Source organism: Lactuca serriola, chromosome 9 (assembly GCF_051521515.1).
Source record: "Lactuca serriola cultivar US96UC23 chromosome 9, Lser_US96UC23_V15, whole genome shotgun sequence".
Classification (NCBI taxonomy): Eukaryota; Viridiplantae; Streptophyta; class Magnoliopsida; order Asterales; family Asteraceae; genus Lactuca; species Lactuca serriola.
In genome coordinates, this window is record NC_136416.1 from 30,595,362 (window position 1) to 30,611,267 (window position 15,906).

General features: G+C 36.2%; 1 protein-coding gene across 1 annotated transcript; it reads left to right on the top strand.

Moving 5' to 3' along the window:
• Positions 1–6,486: 6,486 nt before the first annotated feature.
• On the top strand, positions 6,487–9,247 carry LOC145072705 (protein trichome birefringence-like 1). The gene is made up of 5 exons (XM_079019169.1): positions 6,487–7,599; positions 7,910–8,102; positions 8,187–8,380; positions 8,459–8,617; positions 8,718–9,247. The coding sequence occupies exons 1-5, from the start codon at positions 6,656–6,658 to the stop codon at positions 9,064–9,066; spliced, it is 1,839 nt and encodes a 612-aa protein (XP_078875295.1). The 5' UTR covers positions 6,487–6,655; the 3' UTR covers positions 9,067–9,247.
• Positions 9,248–15,906: the final 6,659 nt, after the last annotated feature.

Below are 15,906 nucleotides of genomic sequence, written 5' to 3' on the forward strand. Positions count from 1 at the left end.
GGTATTCACACGTAGACGTCGCTTCCACGTCAGCCTTCACGCACGAAGATCTCGACCATATCGAAAAGGCTTAGGAAGAGGCATATCTTTCGCCAAAAAAATAGTTTATCACAAAGTTGTTTCTTTTATTTATTTATTTATTTTTTAGTAACATGATGTGTTGTTGGAAGCGTCTATGGAGCCTATTTGAATTTCAATTTTGCAAATGGTAATTTATTTTTCGCGATCATTGTCTAATCAATTTATCAAACATAATATTATTAATTTAATTCATTTTTAGTTATTGATCATTTTATTTTTTTAGAGGGTTTTCGAACCAATTTTCATACGCAAACTAATCATTGTAGCCACTCTATATAAACCTTAACAACCATATGGAGACATGGAGTAAATAGTATAAATTCAGGATTAGAACATGGATTAAAAAGTTACCATATTTTTAGCATTTCTTATCATGCCACTACAATCCATATAGTTACCATTTTTAATTTTTATAAAACCAACTAATTTATTCTTATTTCTATAAAATATTAAAAAATCTCCCCATATAATTTATTACTTTTAAGCATATGTGATATTTATAAAAGAATTGATAATAACTTTAAATAAAGATAAAATATTGCAAATAAAATTAAAACATCATACTGTTACTAAATTTAAAGTTTATATTTTGCTTTTTATCTTATAGCATAATATTAAATGATAATTGATACACATAATATTTCTCGATCATGTCGACAATAATACCAACAATGTTTTTTTATAGACATAAAAATGTGACATACAAACAAAACTGAAGAAGATAAATATACCGTTTCTTTTTATTATTATTATTATTATTATTATTATTAAAAAATAAAAAATTGATAAAATTATTATATTTATATCATAAAAATAAAAAATGATAAAAATATCATTTATGAATTTAATATAAAATAATAAAGCTTAAAATGACAAAAAAATCATTACTCAAAAATCAATCAAAAAATAATAAAATTTTAAAGTTAAAATAAGATAAAAATATAAAATAGAACATTATTAATAAAGTTGAACATAAATTAAAAAAACCTATTTAGTACAATCCAACCTTTTTCTTTTATTGACCAAAAAATAACCACTCTAATAATAAAAGTTAAGAGTATCCCCCATAGTTTTATTGCGCTGAACTACTGTCAAGAGTATCTCCATAGTTGTTGTCTTGCTTTCTCTCAGGCTTTGAAGACTGCTCTTTATAAGGTGATTGCCCAACCTTGCTCGGTTGAGGCATGGATGTATTTGTTACTTCTTCCTCGCTGCACACTGCAGGTGTTTATACCTAAAAATAGACAAGAATGCAGGTCTGGGAATAGAAAATCCTTATAGCAAAGCTCCATCCTGAAGTCCTTGGATACATGGGGGAAAGAGGGTGGTATCACCAAGCTAGTTCAAAATATGTTAGACAATCCTGAGGTCGGAGCTATGAGACAAGGTGGAGGCGTCCTTCAGAAGGAGTCTACATCAAGTAACACCAACATCAGACAGTGTCTCCGTAAGGTTGCAGATGGTCATTTTACCGTAGCAGTGAAAGTGTTATGCTCATCGGGTGTTGCACCATATAATGGTGATACTATTAAAGCTTTGGAGGACAAACACCCTTTCAGGCCACCCCCATCCATGCCGAGCCCCATAATCTCTGAACCTCCCCTTGTAGCAGACTTTGACTGTGTATTTGGATGCATCAAATCGTTCCCTAAAGGAACTTCTTGCGGGAGAGATGGCTTGAGGGCTCAACACTTACTAGATTCCCTTTGTGGAGAAGGGTCTGCTATTGCCATGGATCTCATACATGCTATCACTTCAGTGGTTAATTTATGGTTAGCGGGAAGATGTCCAACCATTTTGGCAGAGTTTGTTGCGTCCGCTCCTCTCACGCCTTTACTTAAACCTGACAACGGGATCCGTCCGATTGCAGTAGGCACTATATGGAGACGTCTGGTTTCCAAGGTTGCCATGAAAGGTGTGGGTAAAGAAATGGCCAAGTACCTTAATGATTTTCAGTTTGGGGTTGGTGTATCCGGCGGTGCTGAGGCTGTGTTACACAGTGCCAATAGGGTGTTGAGTGAACACCATGCTAATGGGTCTCTTGTAATCCTGACTGTGGATTTCTCGAATGCCTTTAACCTGGTGGATCGATCAGCATTGCTCCACGAGGTTAAGAAGATGTGCCCTTCCATTTCTTTGTGGGTGAATTTCTTGTACGGGCAAGCAACGAGACTTTATATCGGAGACCAACATATGCCACTGGGGTACAACAAGGTGACCTTTTGGGCCCTCTTCTTTTTGCCCTCGTTTTGCACCCGCTTGTGCACAAGATTAGAGACAATTGTAAGTTCCTTCTCCATGCTTGGTATCTAGATGATGGGATTGTCATTGGGGATTCATAGGAGGTGGCTAAGGTGTTGAACATTATTCGGTTGCATGGTCCCGGCTTGGGTCTTGAGTTGAACATCAAGAAAACAGAGATTTTTGGCCCTTATGTGATGGTAGGAAGCTTCGTGCCGATTTATTCCCAACGGATATAGGGATACCTTCTTTGGGGGTGAAGCTCCTTGGGGGGGGGGGGGCTGTTAGCAGAGACCCAAGGTTTATTAGCGGGCTGGCCATGAAGAGAGCGCATACTGAGTGATGGGCCTTCTTCCACAACTATGTGACCCGCAGAGTGAGCTACTTATACTTCGATCATGTATGGGCATTGCAAAACTTTTCTTTGGTTTAAGGACATGCCAGCCGATACACATAGAAGAGGCAACTTTGTTCTTTGACAAAGGGTTGCACAGGTCTATCGAGGATATGGTGGTATGTGGAGGCCCCTTCTTTGGAGACATCTAGTGGCGCCTGACCTCCTTACCTATTCATTTTGGTGGTTTAGGTCTGTACTCGGCATACGAGGTTTCCTCCTACGCATTTGTAGCCTCTATGGCCCAATCTTGGGCATTACAAGACCACATCTTACGTGACAGTGGCATATGTGGTATGGACTCGGATTACCTATGTACTATGATTCATCTTCGCGATACGATTCCGGGATTTGACTGTAGTGGTTTCACTAATAAGGACACCGCACCCTAAATCCCAAAAAGCTTTGGCGTGTGCCCTTTTTAGCAAAATCGTCCAAGATATGGAATTCGACTTCGACATGACTGTCAGACAGAAAGTAGTCTTTGAGTGTTTGCGCGCACCTCATGCTCATGATTTTCTGTTAACTATCCCTATTGATGGTCTTGGCCAGCATATGTCTCTTGTGGAGTACCGAACTATTCTTCGTTACCGCCTTATGATTCCCATATTCCCAATTGACGAGATATGTCCAGTTTGCCACAAGGCATGTTTGGATACCTTTGGGGAACACGCAGTTCATTGTAGAGAGCTCCTTGGTTTCAAGTACAACCATGATGTGGTTCGGGATGTTCTCTTTGATGTTTTTCGGCGTGCTGGTATTTCTGTGACGAAAGAAGCGCTAATGAACTTTTTGACGGACCCGCAGGATGGAAGGTCCACACTTAGACCGACTGACATTTTGGTCTTTGGATGGATATGGGGGAAGCATGCGTGCGTGGATCTTATTGAGGTTTCTCCTCTTGTTGGTTTGGAGAGCGGAGGTTTCACAGCAGGGCATGCCGCTTTGAAAGCCGTTGCGTGCAAAGTGGTAAAGCACGAGAATGCATGTATAGAAAATCAACATGTGTTTGTACCTTTTGCATCCGATACATTTGGATTTCTTGCACCAGAGGCGGTGGAACTCCTCAATAGAGTCAAACGAGTCATGCATTCTAATGTCATATCTCCTAGATCCACAAATGTTGTTTTCAAAAGAATTGGTTTTGCCATCCAGAAAGGGCTAGCGGCGCAGCTTGTTGCCTGTTTGACTTCAATCGATATGTATTGAACTAAAATTGCTTAATATATTAACCTAAAAGCCAAATACACAATTTGGATTACAATTTAACATTTCAAAACAACTTTTACCAGAGAAGCTCTTAATAAATGTGTATTTATTTAGAAAAAAACAAGTTAGAAAATAAAGATTTTCTGATTCGTGAATTGTTTATCGCATAAAGAACATTATTTTATTTGAATATTAAAAAAACAATTACGTGTGTTTTCCACAAAATAAATGATATTTATGAGTTATATACTTATATTGAACATATTTATTTGAAGTTATACACCGTTGCTTTTTTTTTTTTTTTTTTTTTTTTTTTTTTTGTGATTAACTCCTATAGTCCTATTAATCTATTACATAACCTACATTTTTACATCGCGTATTATTAGACTCTCCTTTTAGCAAGTAGTTTGATGGTCAGCTTATAGAATTTTAATAAGACAAAACTTCAAAAATAGTCCTGTGCTTTTCAAAAATATCAAGTTTAGTCCCTAAGTTCAAAAAACCTCACAGATGGTCCTTGTGGTTTCAAAACTTTTAACAAATGGTCCTTCCGCCTAACTTCGTCAGCTTTCTACCGTTAAGTGAGGGGCATTTTCGTCATTTCAATACACAGGGACCATTTATGAGGTTTTCTCTATATAAAAAAAAGAAAAAAATATTATTATTTAATTAAAGGGCCCCACCCTCTCTCTCTCTCTCTCTCTCTCTCTCTCTCTCTCTCTCCTTGGCCTTCTTTCATTTGCCATCACTTACTCTGATCATCGATCAAATGGATTTGAAGTAAAAAAAAATGTCGATTACTCACCCGAATTTGTTTCTTTAAGGACCTATCATTCATGGTGTTGCAGGTTTCTGAGCTCATCCAGATTCATGTCGCTTTCCATTGGATTAAGCTCAATGATTCAGGGGATTCTCAAAGATTTTCAAGATTTGGGTTTAGTGTTAATTAAACACAGTGATGCAGAACCACATAGACGAGGTCAAGGGTTCGATGGTCATGAGATGGGATCAAACCACAAATCAAATTACACGAAAGATGAGGTGGTCCAGTGAATCAAAACCACAAGGATCCATTCTTTCTTGGGGACGGCGACGGCTCACATAGACCGCCGTGAGGATCGACAACGTCGATCTCTATTTCTATCCCTAATATATGCTTGTTTTAATCAGACACTTGGTCCAGAGATTACAACAACCTTTATCCAAATAGATTTCCTTTATCTCCAGTTTTAGATATGGCTTGTTTTTACAGGTTTGAAAACCCATCAGAGATTTCGACGAGGCATTCTTGGGTTTTAAATCTGGTGGCTGATTCTGACAAGTCATTCCTGGGTTTCTTCGGCTCTGATGATGTGTGCGTATAAGTTGTGTGTGTGTGTGTTTATTACTTGCTTTTCTTTCCAGTCACCTCCGATTTTCTCAATTGATTCTACGGAGAGGATTTGATGAAAACAAGTCGACAGTTTGTGTATTTGTATGAGATAGAGAGAGCTTCATCGGGAGGTTATCATCGGAATTGGATTGATATTGGTGAGGAAAGTGATTGTAGTGGAGGCAGAAGGAACATGTCCAAATTTTGGTGGAGAATTCGACGATGGAAAAAGGGTTGAGTATGAATCGGAAATTATAATTGTGGAGAAGGAGTAAGGGAGGAGAAGGTGATGTTGGGTAAGGGTTTGATCGGAGTGTAGATGGTCGGAAATTGTGATGACGATCTTGGGTTTCCAAATCCAAGAACTGTTTCATATTGGGTTAAATTGAGAGAGAGAGAGAGAAAGAGAGAGAGAGAGGGGCCCTTTAATTAAATAATTATATATATATATATATATATATATATATATATATATATATATATATATATATATATATATATATAGAGAGAGAGAGAGAGAGAGAGAGAGAGAGAGAGAGAAATCTCATAAATGGTCCCTGTGTATTGAAATGACGAAAATGCCCCTCACTTAACGGTAGAAAGTTGACGGAGTTAGGCGGAAGTACCATTTGTTAAAAGTTTTGAAACCACAGGGACCATCTATGAGGTTTTTTGAACTTAGGGACTAAACTTGTTATTTTTGAAAACCACAGGGACCATTTTTGAAGTTTTGTCTTTTAATAATATGAAGCTATATGTTTTACAAGAAGATATTTATCCTTTTTAATTAAATTGTCCAATTTTACTGATTTAATAATATATAAATTTATTACATCTTGAAACAAAAAGTACACGTTTAAAAATTATCAAACTAGTTGTAATAATTCTGTTTTAGAAAAAAAAACCCTAGGTCAAAAAATATAAAAGAAAAAGATTAAACTATTATATTATTACTTTACATCAAGATAATTAAATTAAAATACATGATTACATATATGTAATCAAATACAAAGTTACAAACTACACTTTGCCGCGTCTAAATGGCAAGTAGATAACATGATGCCACGCGGAATTGGTGGAATGTGACATACAGTGGCATTCCTGTAAATCCAATCATTTCCAAGCCTTAATTCGAATCCTGTACACTAGAAGAATGTTGATATTAAATGAATATTTAAAATCCAGCATTAGTAATTACCGGTATTCACACCACAACACACACTCATTGCCATAATCATCTTCTCTCTCTAGAAACAACACTCACGGGACTACGTTCTCATCCTTTCTCTCTCTACTTTTGTCTCTCAAACACTGAAATTTACTGATTTCTGCTTTTGGTTGGGTGTTGTTCCAGTTCCATGGCGGAATCAACCAAGTATATGCCCGTTAATGGAGGAGCTGTGGTGTCGGATTTCAAGTTTACGAAGATATTCTCTTTTAAAACCAAAAGGACTAGGGCTTTTGCTTATGTATTTATGGCTGTATTTGTTGCCCTTACTGTTTTTCTGGCTTTTAATCCTTCATCTAATCCTTCTTCTCCATGGTTCTCGAATATCTTCAGTGGTTCAAGCTTTGGGATCTCTAGTAGTAGGAGTAGTGGTAGTACAAATTTGCAACCCAATGGTACAGCTAGTTCTTCTTCTGATGGTGGTATTAGATCCCAATTCTCTTCCATTTATTCTTTCCTTTTCAATTCAAATTCTACACAATCGAATCAGAATTCCACGGTTTCTACATCCAGTTCGAATGGTACTGTTGCTGGATCTAGAAGTGCAAACAGTGAAGCACCGACAGTGAATAATCATCCACCGATTGCTCCAAATCAGACACGAACTGGAGGTGTTCGTGATAAAGTTGAATCTATGAAGACGAATCAGACAACGATTCGGACTCCTCCGTCTCAACCTGTTTCAAATCAGACTACGCAAACAAAACCAAAACAGTCTTTGGAAACCCTCAAAAATGCTACCCAAAATGGAGCGAAATCTAGTTCGGGGATCCTAAAATCGATGCCGGAAAACAGTAACGGAAGTGCGAATTCCACTTCTTCTGTAGTGAATAAAGGAGGGAATAATGGAACGAATACAGGAAGGTTAGCGAAACCGGGGGTTGAGGATTTGGTGAAGAATTTGTCAAACTGTAACCTGTTTGATGGGAATTGGGTGAGAGATGAATCATATCCATTGTACAAACCGGGTTCATGTTCATTGATCGATGAGCAATTTAACTGTTTCGTAAATGGTAGGCCTGATAAAGGATTTCAGATGCTTAAATGGAAGCCTAAAGCTTGCACGTTACCCAGGTATGCGGTGTTTATAGTCAAAACCCCCAATTTCATTTGTTACACGTTCTTGTTGCTAATTTATCGTACTTTATAACATCATTAATTGATAGATTTTGCTTCAATTACACTCAACAACCATAGTCCTTTTTATAGATTTTGTTTCAATTACACTCAACAACCATATTCTTTTTGATTTTGACCATTCTAATCCATAAAAAGTTACTTGATATATCTAAAATGGCGTGTGCTTTAAATTTTGCTGTCAAATTTGACTTCAATGGTGTTATCATAGTGAAGTCTTAAATGTTTTATGAAACTATTTGTACAGGTTAGATGGAAGCCGAATGCTGCAGCTATTGAGAGGAAAACGATTAGTTTTTGTTGGCGATTCATTAAACAGAAACATGTGGGAATCACTGATATGTATTCTAAGAAACTCCATTAAAGATCAAACAAAAGTTTACGAAGCTTCAGGAAGACACCATTTTAGATCAGAACCTTCTTATTCGTTTGTATTCAAGGTATGTTCCATTCATGTTAAACTTTTCACTAATGATTGTAATGTCGATCAATATTCTTAGTTTTATTTCCTTCTGGACTTCTAGGATTATGATTGTACAGTCGAATTCTTTGTGGCTCCATTCATTGTTAGAGAATCCGAAACAAAAGACAAAAATGGAGCAAAAAAGGAAACCCTACGCCTCGATTTAATTGGTACTTCAGCAGATCAATACAAAAACGCTGACATTGTTGTTTTCAACACTGGTCATTGGTGGACTCATGAAAAAACCGCAAAAGGGTATGTCTTATCTTCAATCTTTATTCCACCAAAAGTTTCTTTTTTCTTTTTCTCAATATCAAAATCAAAACTTTTCAGGAAAGATTATTATCAAGAAGGCAGCCATGTCTATGGTGAACTCAATGTTCTAGAAGCATTTCGTAAAGCCATGACAACATGGGGAAGATGGGTTGATGCCAATATAAACCCTAGCAAAACTTTAGTCTTTTTCCGTGGTTATTCTGCTTCTCATTTCAGGTAATAAATTGATATCAAATCACGTTACAAATTTACAATTATGATCAAATGTTGTGAAAATTATCAAACTGATCTAATAAAATAATATATATTTATGTAGAGGAGGGCAGTGGAATTCAGGAGGACAATGTGACAATGAAGTGGAGCCTATTAAGAACACAACCTATCTGACACCATATCCAGACAAAATGAAGGTATTGGAGAAGGTTTTAAGAGGAATGAAAACACGAGTTTCATATCTAAACATTACAAGATTGACAGATTTTAGGAAAGATGGACACCCTTCAATCTATAGAAAAAAACATTACTCAGATGAAGAAAGAAGATCACCATTACACTTTCAAGATTGCAGCCATTGGTGTCTTCCTGGAGTACCAGATTCTTGGAATGAGATATTATATGCACAGCTTTTGTTAAATGAATACCAAAATCAACAACTAAAACATTAGGTAAAGTTGAGTTGTGAATTGGATTTACTTACAGATTTAAAGAAATTGTGAATTACCCCCTTTTTTTTTGTCCCCTTAGCCTTAGGGAATATATAGAAACAAATAAGCAGATGATCCAAGAAGAATTGTTTTTGTATTGATTTTTTTTAATGAAATATGAAAAGTGCAGTATATTCAATCAGAGACTGAAAAGTGTGTTTGTTTATTTATTTATTTATCATTTATGGTGGTTATATAATTTGGAGAGAGAAACTTTAAATAATCGGTAACCATGTTTTGCCAAAATTTTACAATAAAGAATGTTGATGCGATCCTATAATAGAGATTGGTACTTGATAGTATTCAACAAATGAGATCCAATTCATGTTATTATATGGGATGATAGGTTACCCATCAATCAATGCAAGATTAAATAGATTTTAAGAGATATCTTATACTTTTAAGAGGAGTAAATTACATTTTTGGTCCCTGTGGTTGACGTCTCTTTGCATTTTGCTCGTATTTTTCAAAATTTAAGATGAAGGGGCATTGAGGTTGGCAAATATTGCACTTTTTGGTCCTATAACTTTTTCTGTTAAATACATGAAAAATGACTTTTTTATCCCCTATTTTTTGTTTTTGATATTTTTATTATTTGTTTATTAGATGGGCTCTACATACCCAACACCACCACAAATACCACCCTATTTAACGACCAACACTGCATTCCACAACCACTATCGTTTTTCACCACAACGGCCATCATTTCACATCCACCATCAATTTCACCAACATAATATACCATAACCATCATTTTTCACAATCACCACCACCACTAAGACCCTAACAAACGACTAAGACCTGAAATGGACAAAAACATATCACAAATCGATGTCAATTTTGTGCATGTGAAAACGAAGGGGGGGGGGGGGGGTTCAATGGTTGATGGTTCCTTGTCACCAACTCCACCACTGCCGGAAATAGACCAAAACATATCACATCAATAACCATTTTTGATGGTGAAAGCGAGAGAGATGTGGAAAGAGAGATAAGTGGTCGATGGTTCTGTTCTATCAGTTCCACCATTATCGCTGATGATTTCAGTAGTGGAGAAGAGTGTGATATATATATATATATATATATATATATATATATATATATATATATATGTTTAGATTTCAGGCACAAGAGATGGGGAAAGGGATTTTAGAGGTGGAAGAGAGGAGATCCTTAATGGAAGGAGTAGCCGCCAGTGGTTCCATCGTCAACATATATATATATATATATATATATATATATATATATATATATATATAGAGAGAGAGAGAGAGAGATGTTCAGATTGCAAGTGAGAAAGATGGGGAAGAGAGCTAGGTACTTAGTTTAATATTTAGACTTAAACTTAGGTCATCATTTTTGGATTAAGAAATAAGTAGTAAACTTAAGGGTATGAGTTAGAGAAATTTATGCACTCTAATTTTAATTTCTTATTGGTTATATAAGGATTAATGTGTGAATTCCTCAGAATTTTAAATATATAAGAAAACCGCTTCCTTCATAGAGTTAGAAATGTTGAGAAAACAAAGGTTGGAGAAGAAGCAACTCCAACTATGCTTGATAGTTTTTGATCCATGCTTGATATGGTAATGGCATGTTCATAGGAAAATATGTTAGTCAAATTTCGTATGATCGATACGAAAGAAGAGAAGATAAAATATTATATTAAGAATATGATTGAAGCAACCTTAAATTGAGAGGAATATGAAACAAGAGGAGGAGATTTTGATAACTCTTACTATAATGAGGAAAAAGATCAATCATTGGGCACCAAATCATATCAAGAAGAATAAGAAGTAGTGAATAGAGGTTTTTATACAAACATTTCAACATATGTCAACCTACTAGCTATAACGAGATTCTTGATCCAGTTTTTGTACATAACTGGATTATAGAAATGGAGATGTAATTCTATGCATTATAAAGCAAGGATGAGCAAAGAGTCAATTTTCAAGTGAAAAAGTTTAAATCCCATGCCTTGCAATGGTGTCTTGAACTTAAAATAATCAGAGATGGACTTAAGAACAGAAAATGACTATTGATAAGTATTACGGAGAAATCCCTGAAACAGTACTGTCAGCACAATGATTACAAATATCCTTAGGGTAGATTTTTGAGAATAAAATAGAAGAAAATGGGGATGGGTAATCAGGTTAATTGTTCAATGATTAAACATATCAACTATATTATTATGGGGTGAAAACCTTATATACTCACCAGGTTTCCCAAACCGACCCACTCAATTTCTTTGTATCATATGTATCAATACGAAGGTATTTGATGTTTGGATCTAATGAGAGATTAAATGAAATGTAGGCCATTAGACATTGTAAGGCCGATAATGATTTTGTTTATGCTTATGTTTCTTGTATCAGTTATGACATCCCAAGTTTTAATAATCAATGAAATACATTTCTTCGGAAATACTTTTTACGAGACAAATTCTGGTATATAAAGAATACTCTGTTTTTTAAAATAAGCATAAATAAAAAGTTCTTTTTTAACTGTGAATATTAGGGATGCCAGACATGATCCGAGTATTATTAAACTCAATTTAGTGTTCACTTGCTTAATGATCATTGTAATAGTAGTTCATAAATTGGTAAATGTTAGGAAATCGGAACAACATAACTAGTAACCTTAGAATTCGATAACCAACTAAATAATCCATTGTATAAGAAATCAACCATAAGGTAAAGACTATTCGAAGCTAAACAAAAGTACTCTTTAATATTGGTTTAAAACTGTTTTCTATTTTCTTGCTTTAGTTAAAATATTTGTAGTTAGTTTACTTGTTTAGTTGATAACTTAAGTTTTTCCGAACATGCAAAATCAGCTAAAACCCTCCAATTTACAGTATTTTATTTAGTTTAATTAGTAGCAGTAGTTCTTATTAGAATCATAACTATACCCTAGTGTTCGACATCCATTCATATTGTAACACCCGATTCAAGGTATTTTTCATTTCGACCCTTGATGTGAATTTAGTTTTCAAATTTGGTCCTGGGGGGGGGGGGGAGGGGGGCATTATTGTAATTTTGGGATGGGAGTGCGTACGCTGGGCATACATAATTAGGGGACAAACCCCAATTTTAAGGTTTGGATCTTATTTAAGAAACCTTATTTCCCAAGGTTCTCTCATTTCCCAGCCTCCATCGCCCTTTTGAGTCCCATTTCAAAACCCCAGCTTATCTAGAGAGATTTAACCCTGCGTGTGTGTGTGTGTGTTTGGTGAACCTTGAAGAAAAAGAAACTTGGAGAAAGATCCTTGGTCAAGTAGGAGCTTGTAGATCCATAATCCACTTTCAATTCTCAGCTTCATTAAGGTATAAAGCTTCTATCTTGATAAATCTATTGTTAGATCTATAATAAGGTTTGTTTTAAGCACATTTTGGTCCCATGCATGAGTGCTAGTGGGGATTTTGTGACATCCCCAATTTCATGGCCAGAAAAGACCGATCTGTTTATGCTTTGTTTTTAAAATCAGAGTAATCGTTTAAAGAAAACTGTTGCGGAATTTGTTCCCAAAACAAAATATGATAAGAATTTATCAAGCGTATTTATTAAAGAAAATGTATTTTCATTAAATAATAAAACCTCAGGATGTCATGTTCTGATACAGACCAAAAGCATAAACAATATAAAATAGAACTTACAATAGTTATTTACAACTACTGATCTATAATCCAAAATCTCTCGTCAAGTCCACCAACTTATACCCTTGTGCCATTACCTGTAATGAAAAGTAAACTGAGTGGGTCAGGCTTAGGAGCCTGGTGAGCATATAGGGTTTTCAACCCAAAATAATATAATTATTATATTTAATCAGCAAACAATCAACTCAATTACCCATCCCCATTATCTTCTTAAGGTTTTACCCTAAGAACCAACTATCCTTCATTCATTTATTCCTAAGGGTTTACCTAAGGAATTGGCACGAAGTCCATTGCTGCCAAAGTTTATTTATCAGGTACTAAATCCATAGCTATCAGGTGCTAACTCCATAGTCACCTAGGCTCACGTAACAAGCGCTAACTCCATAGTCGCCATGGTTTACTTGACAAGCGCTAACTCCATAGTCGGCAAGGTTTACTCAACGTGCGCTAACTCCATAGTCGCCAAGGTTTATACAATGGACGCTAACTCCATAGTCACCAAGGTTTATACAATAGGCGCTATCTCCATAGTCACCAAGGTTTATAAAATAGGCACTAACTCCATAGTCACCAACTATCCCATCTACCCATGTTCTACCCAACATTTTCGTAGATATAATACTTATACAGTTTAAATCATTTAACACCTGTATAAAACATCAATTCCACGCCCGTCTCAAATAGGCAAATAATATATAAACACATAGCACGTATTTCATAGCAAAAGCTTCATATTTATGTGTTAGAAGAAAGTAACTACACACTCACCCAAACATATACTTAATACATTCAAACAATACTTGTATTATACTCGTGTTTATGAAAAGGACTATACACCCACACATATAAACAACTTTATATTATACACATAGCACGTATTTCATAGCAAATACTTAATATTTATGTGTTAGAAGAAAGTGACCACACACTCACACATATAAACAACAATATATATACACATAGCACATATTTTATAAAATACTTCATATCTATGTGTAAGATGAAAGTGACTATACACTCACTTGATTAGACGATGCTCGGACAACACTATGACTTGTAGAAGTAATATTCTTCGGCACAAAAACCGGGCTCCTCGCGGGCAGGGCTTCGACTCGGGAATAACGCTCTTCGGGATCCTCGGGACTTCAGAACTTGCTTCGGGGATATGAGAGAGAAAGAAGGATTTTGAGCAACAAACTCAGCAACCCTTGAGTTCTATTTATAGGGTGCTGATACTGGGATTACGCTGGGCGTAATTTTGGAGTACGCTGGGTGTAATCAGTACGCTGGGCGTACTCTTCGGATAAGCTTTGGTATGCGTGCCACGATCTTCAAAAATTCATAACTTTCACATACGAGCTCCGATTTTGACGTTCTTTATATCCACACGAAGGTGAGATTATGCTCTACAACTTTCATTTAGACTCCGTCGGCTAATTTTGACTTTATTTTTATTATATTATTTTTAGTAGGCCGGGACAGGAAAACTTCGTTATAAAATCATAACTTCTTCATTCGACGTCCGTTTTCTTCTGTATTTTTACTGTTGCACTACTAATGAAGAGATCTTTGATTCTCATTTAGATTGTTTCGGCCAAAAACCGCTCGATTTCAAATCGAGTATTCGGACTGCATACCGCTAAGTCGAAACTCAGAAAAATCATAACTTCCTCATACGAAGTCAGATTTGGACGTTCTTTTTATGCACGCTCACGGTTTAATGAACTCTACAAATTTCGTTTAGATCACTAAGGCTAAATATTGCTCTAACGTAAATTCACTTTTTACGTCATTCAGCGTCGTTCCGGTTCTGTCGCGAAACTTCAACGTGTCACAACTTCTTCGTTATAACTCGGATTTCGGCGTTCTTTATATACACGAAATCCTTGTAACATATAATATAACTTAGTTAAGATTATTTATTCTAAATAACCTTTTGTCAAAAAGTCATTTTCGACCCCTATTATCTCTAAATTGACTAGCCCGGATCTACGGGCGTTACAGATTTGTAACTCCAGAAGTTATGAGTTGCTCCTTTTGATGTTTTTTAGAACCCTAGTTCATAAAGTTAGCATATTGATGGTTAAGGATCAACCATGCATGAGTATATGTCCATTTGGTGAAAGTATGATGCTAAGTCTAAGGTTTGGGTCCATTTAAGCCATGCAAAGGCACCAAGTTAGTGACTTTATGGATTAAGACGTTACCCAAGGTATGGATCTGAAATTTGAACTTTTGGTCTTAAACAATAAGGACTTAATGGATGAAGTGGCTGAAAGGGGCGTACGAATACGTACGCTGTGCATACGCGTCTGGATCCCCAAATCCGTGTAGCAACCTAGTACGCCGGGGTACTAGGGGTACGCTTAGCGTACGCAACCTGGTCATGGGCTTTTGATGTTGGGCCATCTAGTGACTTTATGGTTTTAGGCCCGTGTTAGGCCATAAGTCTTTTTGATTTTGGGAAACTGTTAGTTCTTCGACCTTCATGGATTTGTGCCCATATTAGGCTTTAAGTGTCCTTTAGGAATTGGGCCATTATTGGGTTTTTGTGCCATTGGGTTCGGGCCGCGACTTTTGGGCCAATTGAGGGAAGGGTAAAATGGTCTTTTACACTATAAGTCGGGATTAGTCGATTTAAGTCCCGATTATGGTTATGACCCAATTATTAATTAGGGTTTTACTTGATTGGTTAGTGCGGAGATTTTCCGGTTCAGCAGACCGAGCATCTATTTGACTTTCAGCAGACTAAGGTGAGTTTGATAACTATACTGTAGGACACTAGGGATTGTATGTGGTTGTAGTCTTTGTGACTCCTGATGTATGTGTTGTATGCCTGTGTGCCTGTTTGCTATATGTATGTGGGGTGAATTAGACCCAGTACAACCTTATGCTGACATATGAGTTGAAATAGACTCGGGAGTGAAATAGACCCGGTACAACCTTATGCTGACATATGAGTTGAAATAGAATCGTGGGTGAAATAGACGCGGTACAACCTATATGTATGGTATGCAGTATTTAGGGGAACTCACTAAGCTTTGTGCTTACAATTTTCAGTTTATGTTTTAGGTACTTCCGGTTTGAAGGGGAAGACCTCGGGATGATCGCATTGCACACAGACCATGATTTTCCGCTTATTTGACTC

Bases quoted from the DNA above. Each gene is read 5' to 3' on its own strand.
- LOC145072705 (XM_079019169.1), top strand. From the start codon at position 6,656: ATGGCGGAATCAACCAAGTATATGCCCGTTAATGGAGGAGCTGTGGTG. The intron at 8,103-8,186 runs GTATGTTCCATT...CTGGACTTCTAG, and splicing joins CTTATTCGTTTGTATTCAAG to GATTATGATTGTACAGTCGA. The intron at 8,618-8,717 runs GTAATAAATTGA...ATATTTATGTAG, and splicing joins TATTCTGCTTCTCATTTCAG to AGGAGGGCAGTGGAATTCAG.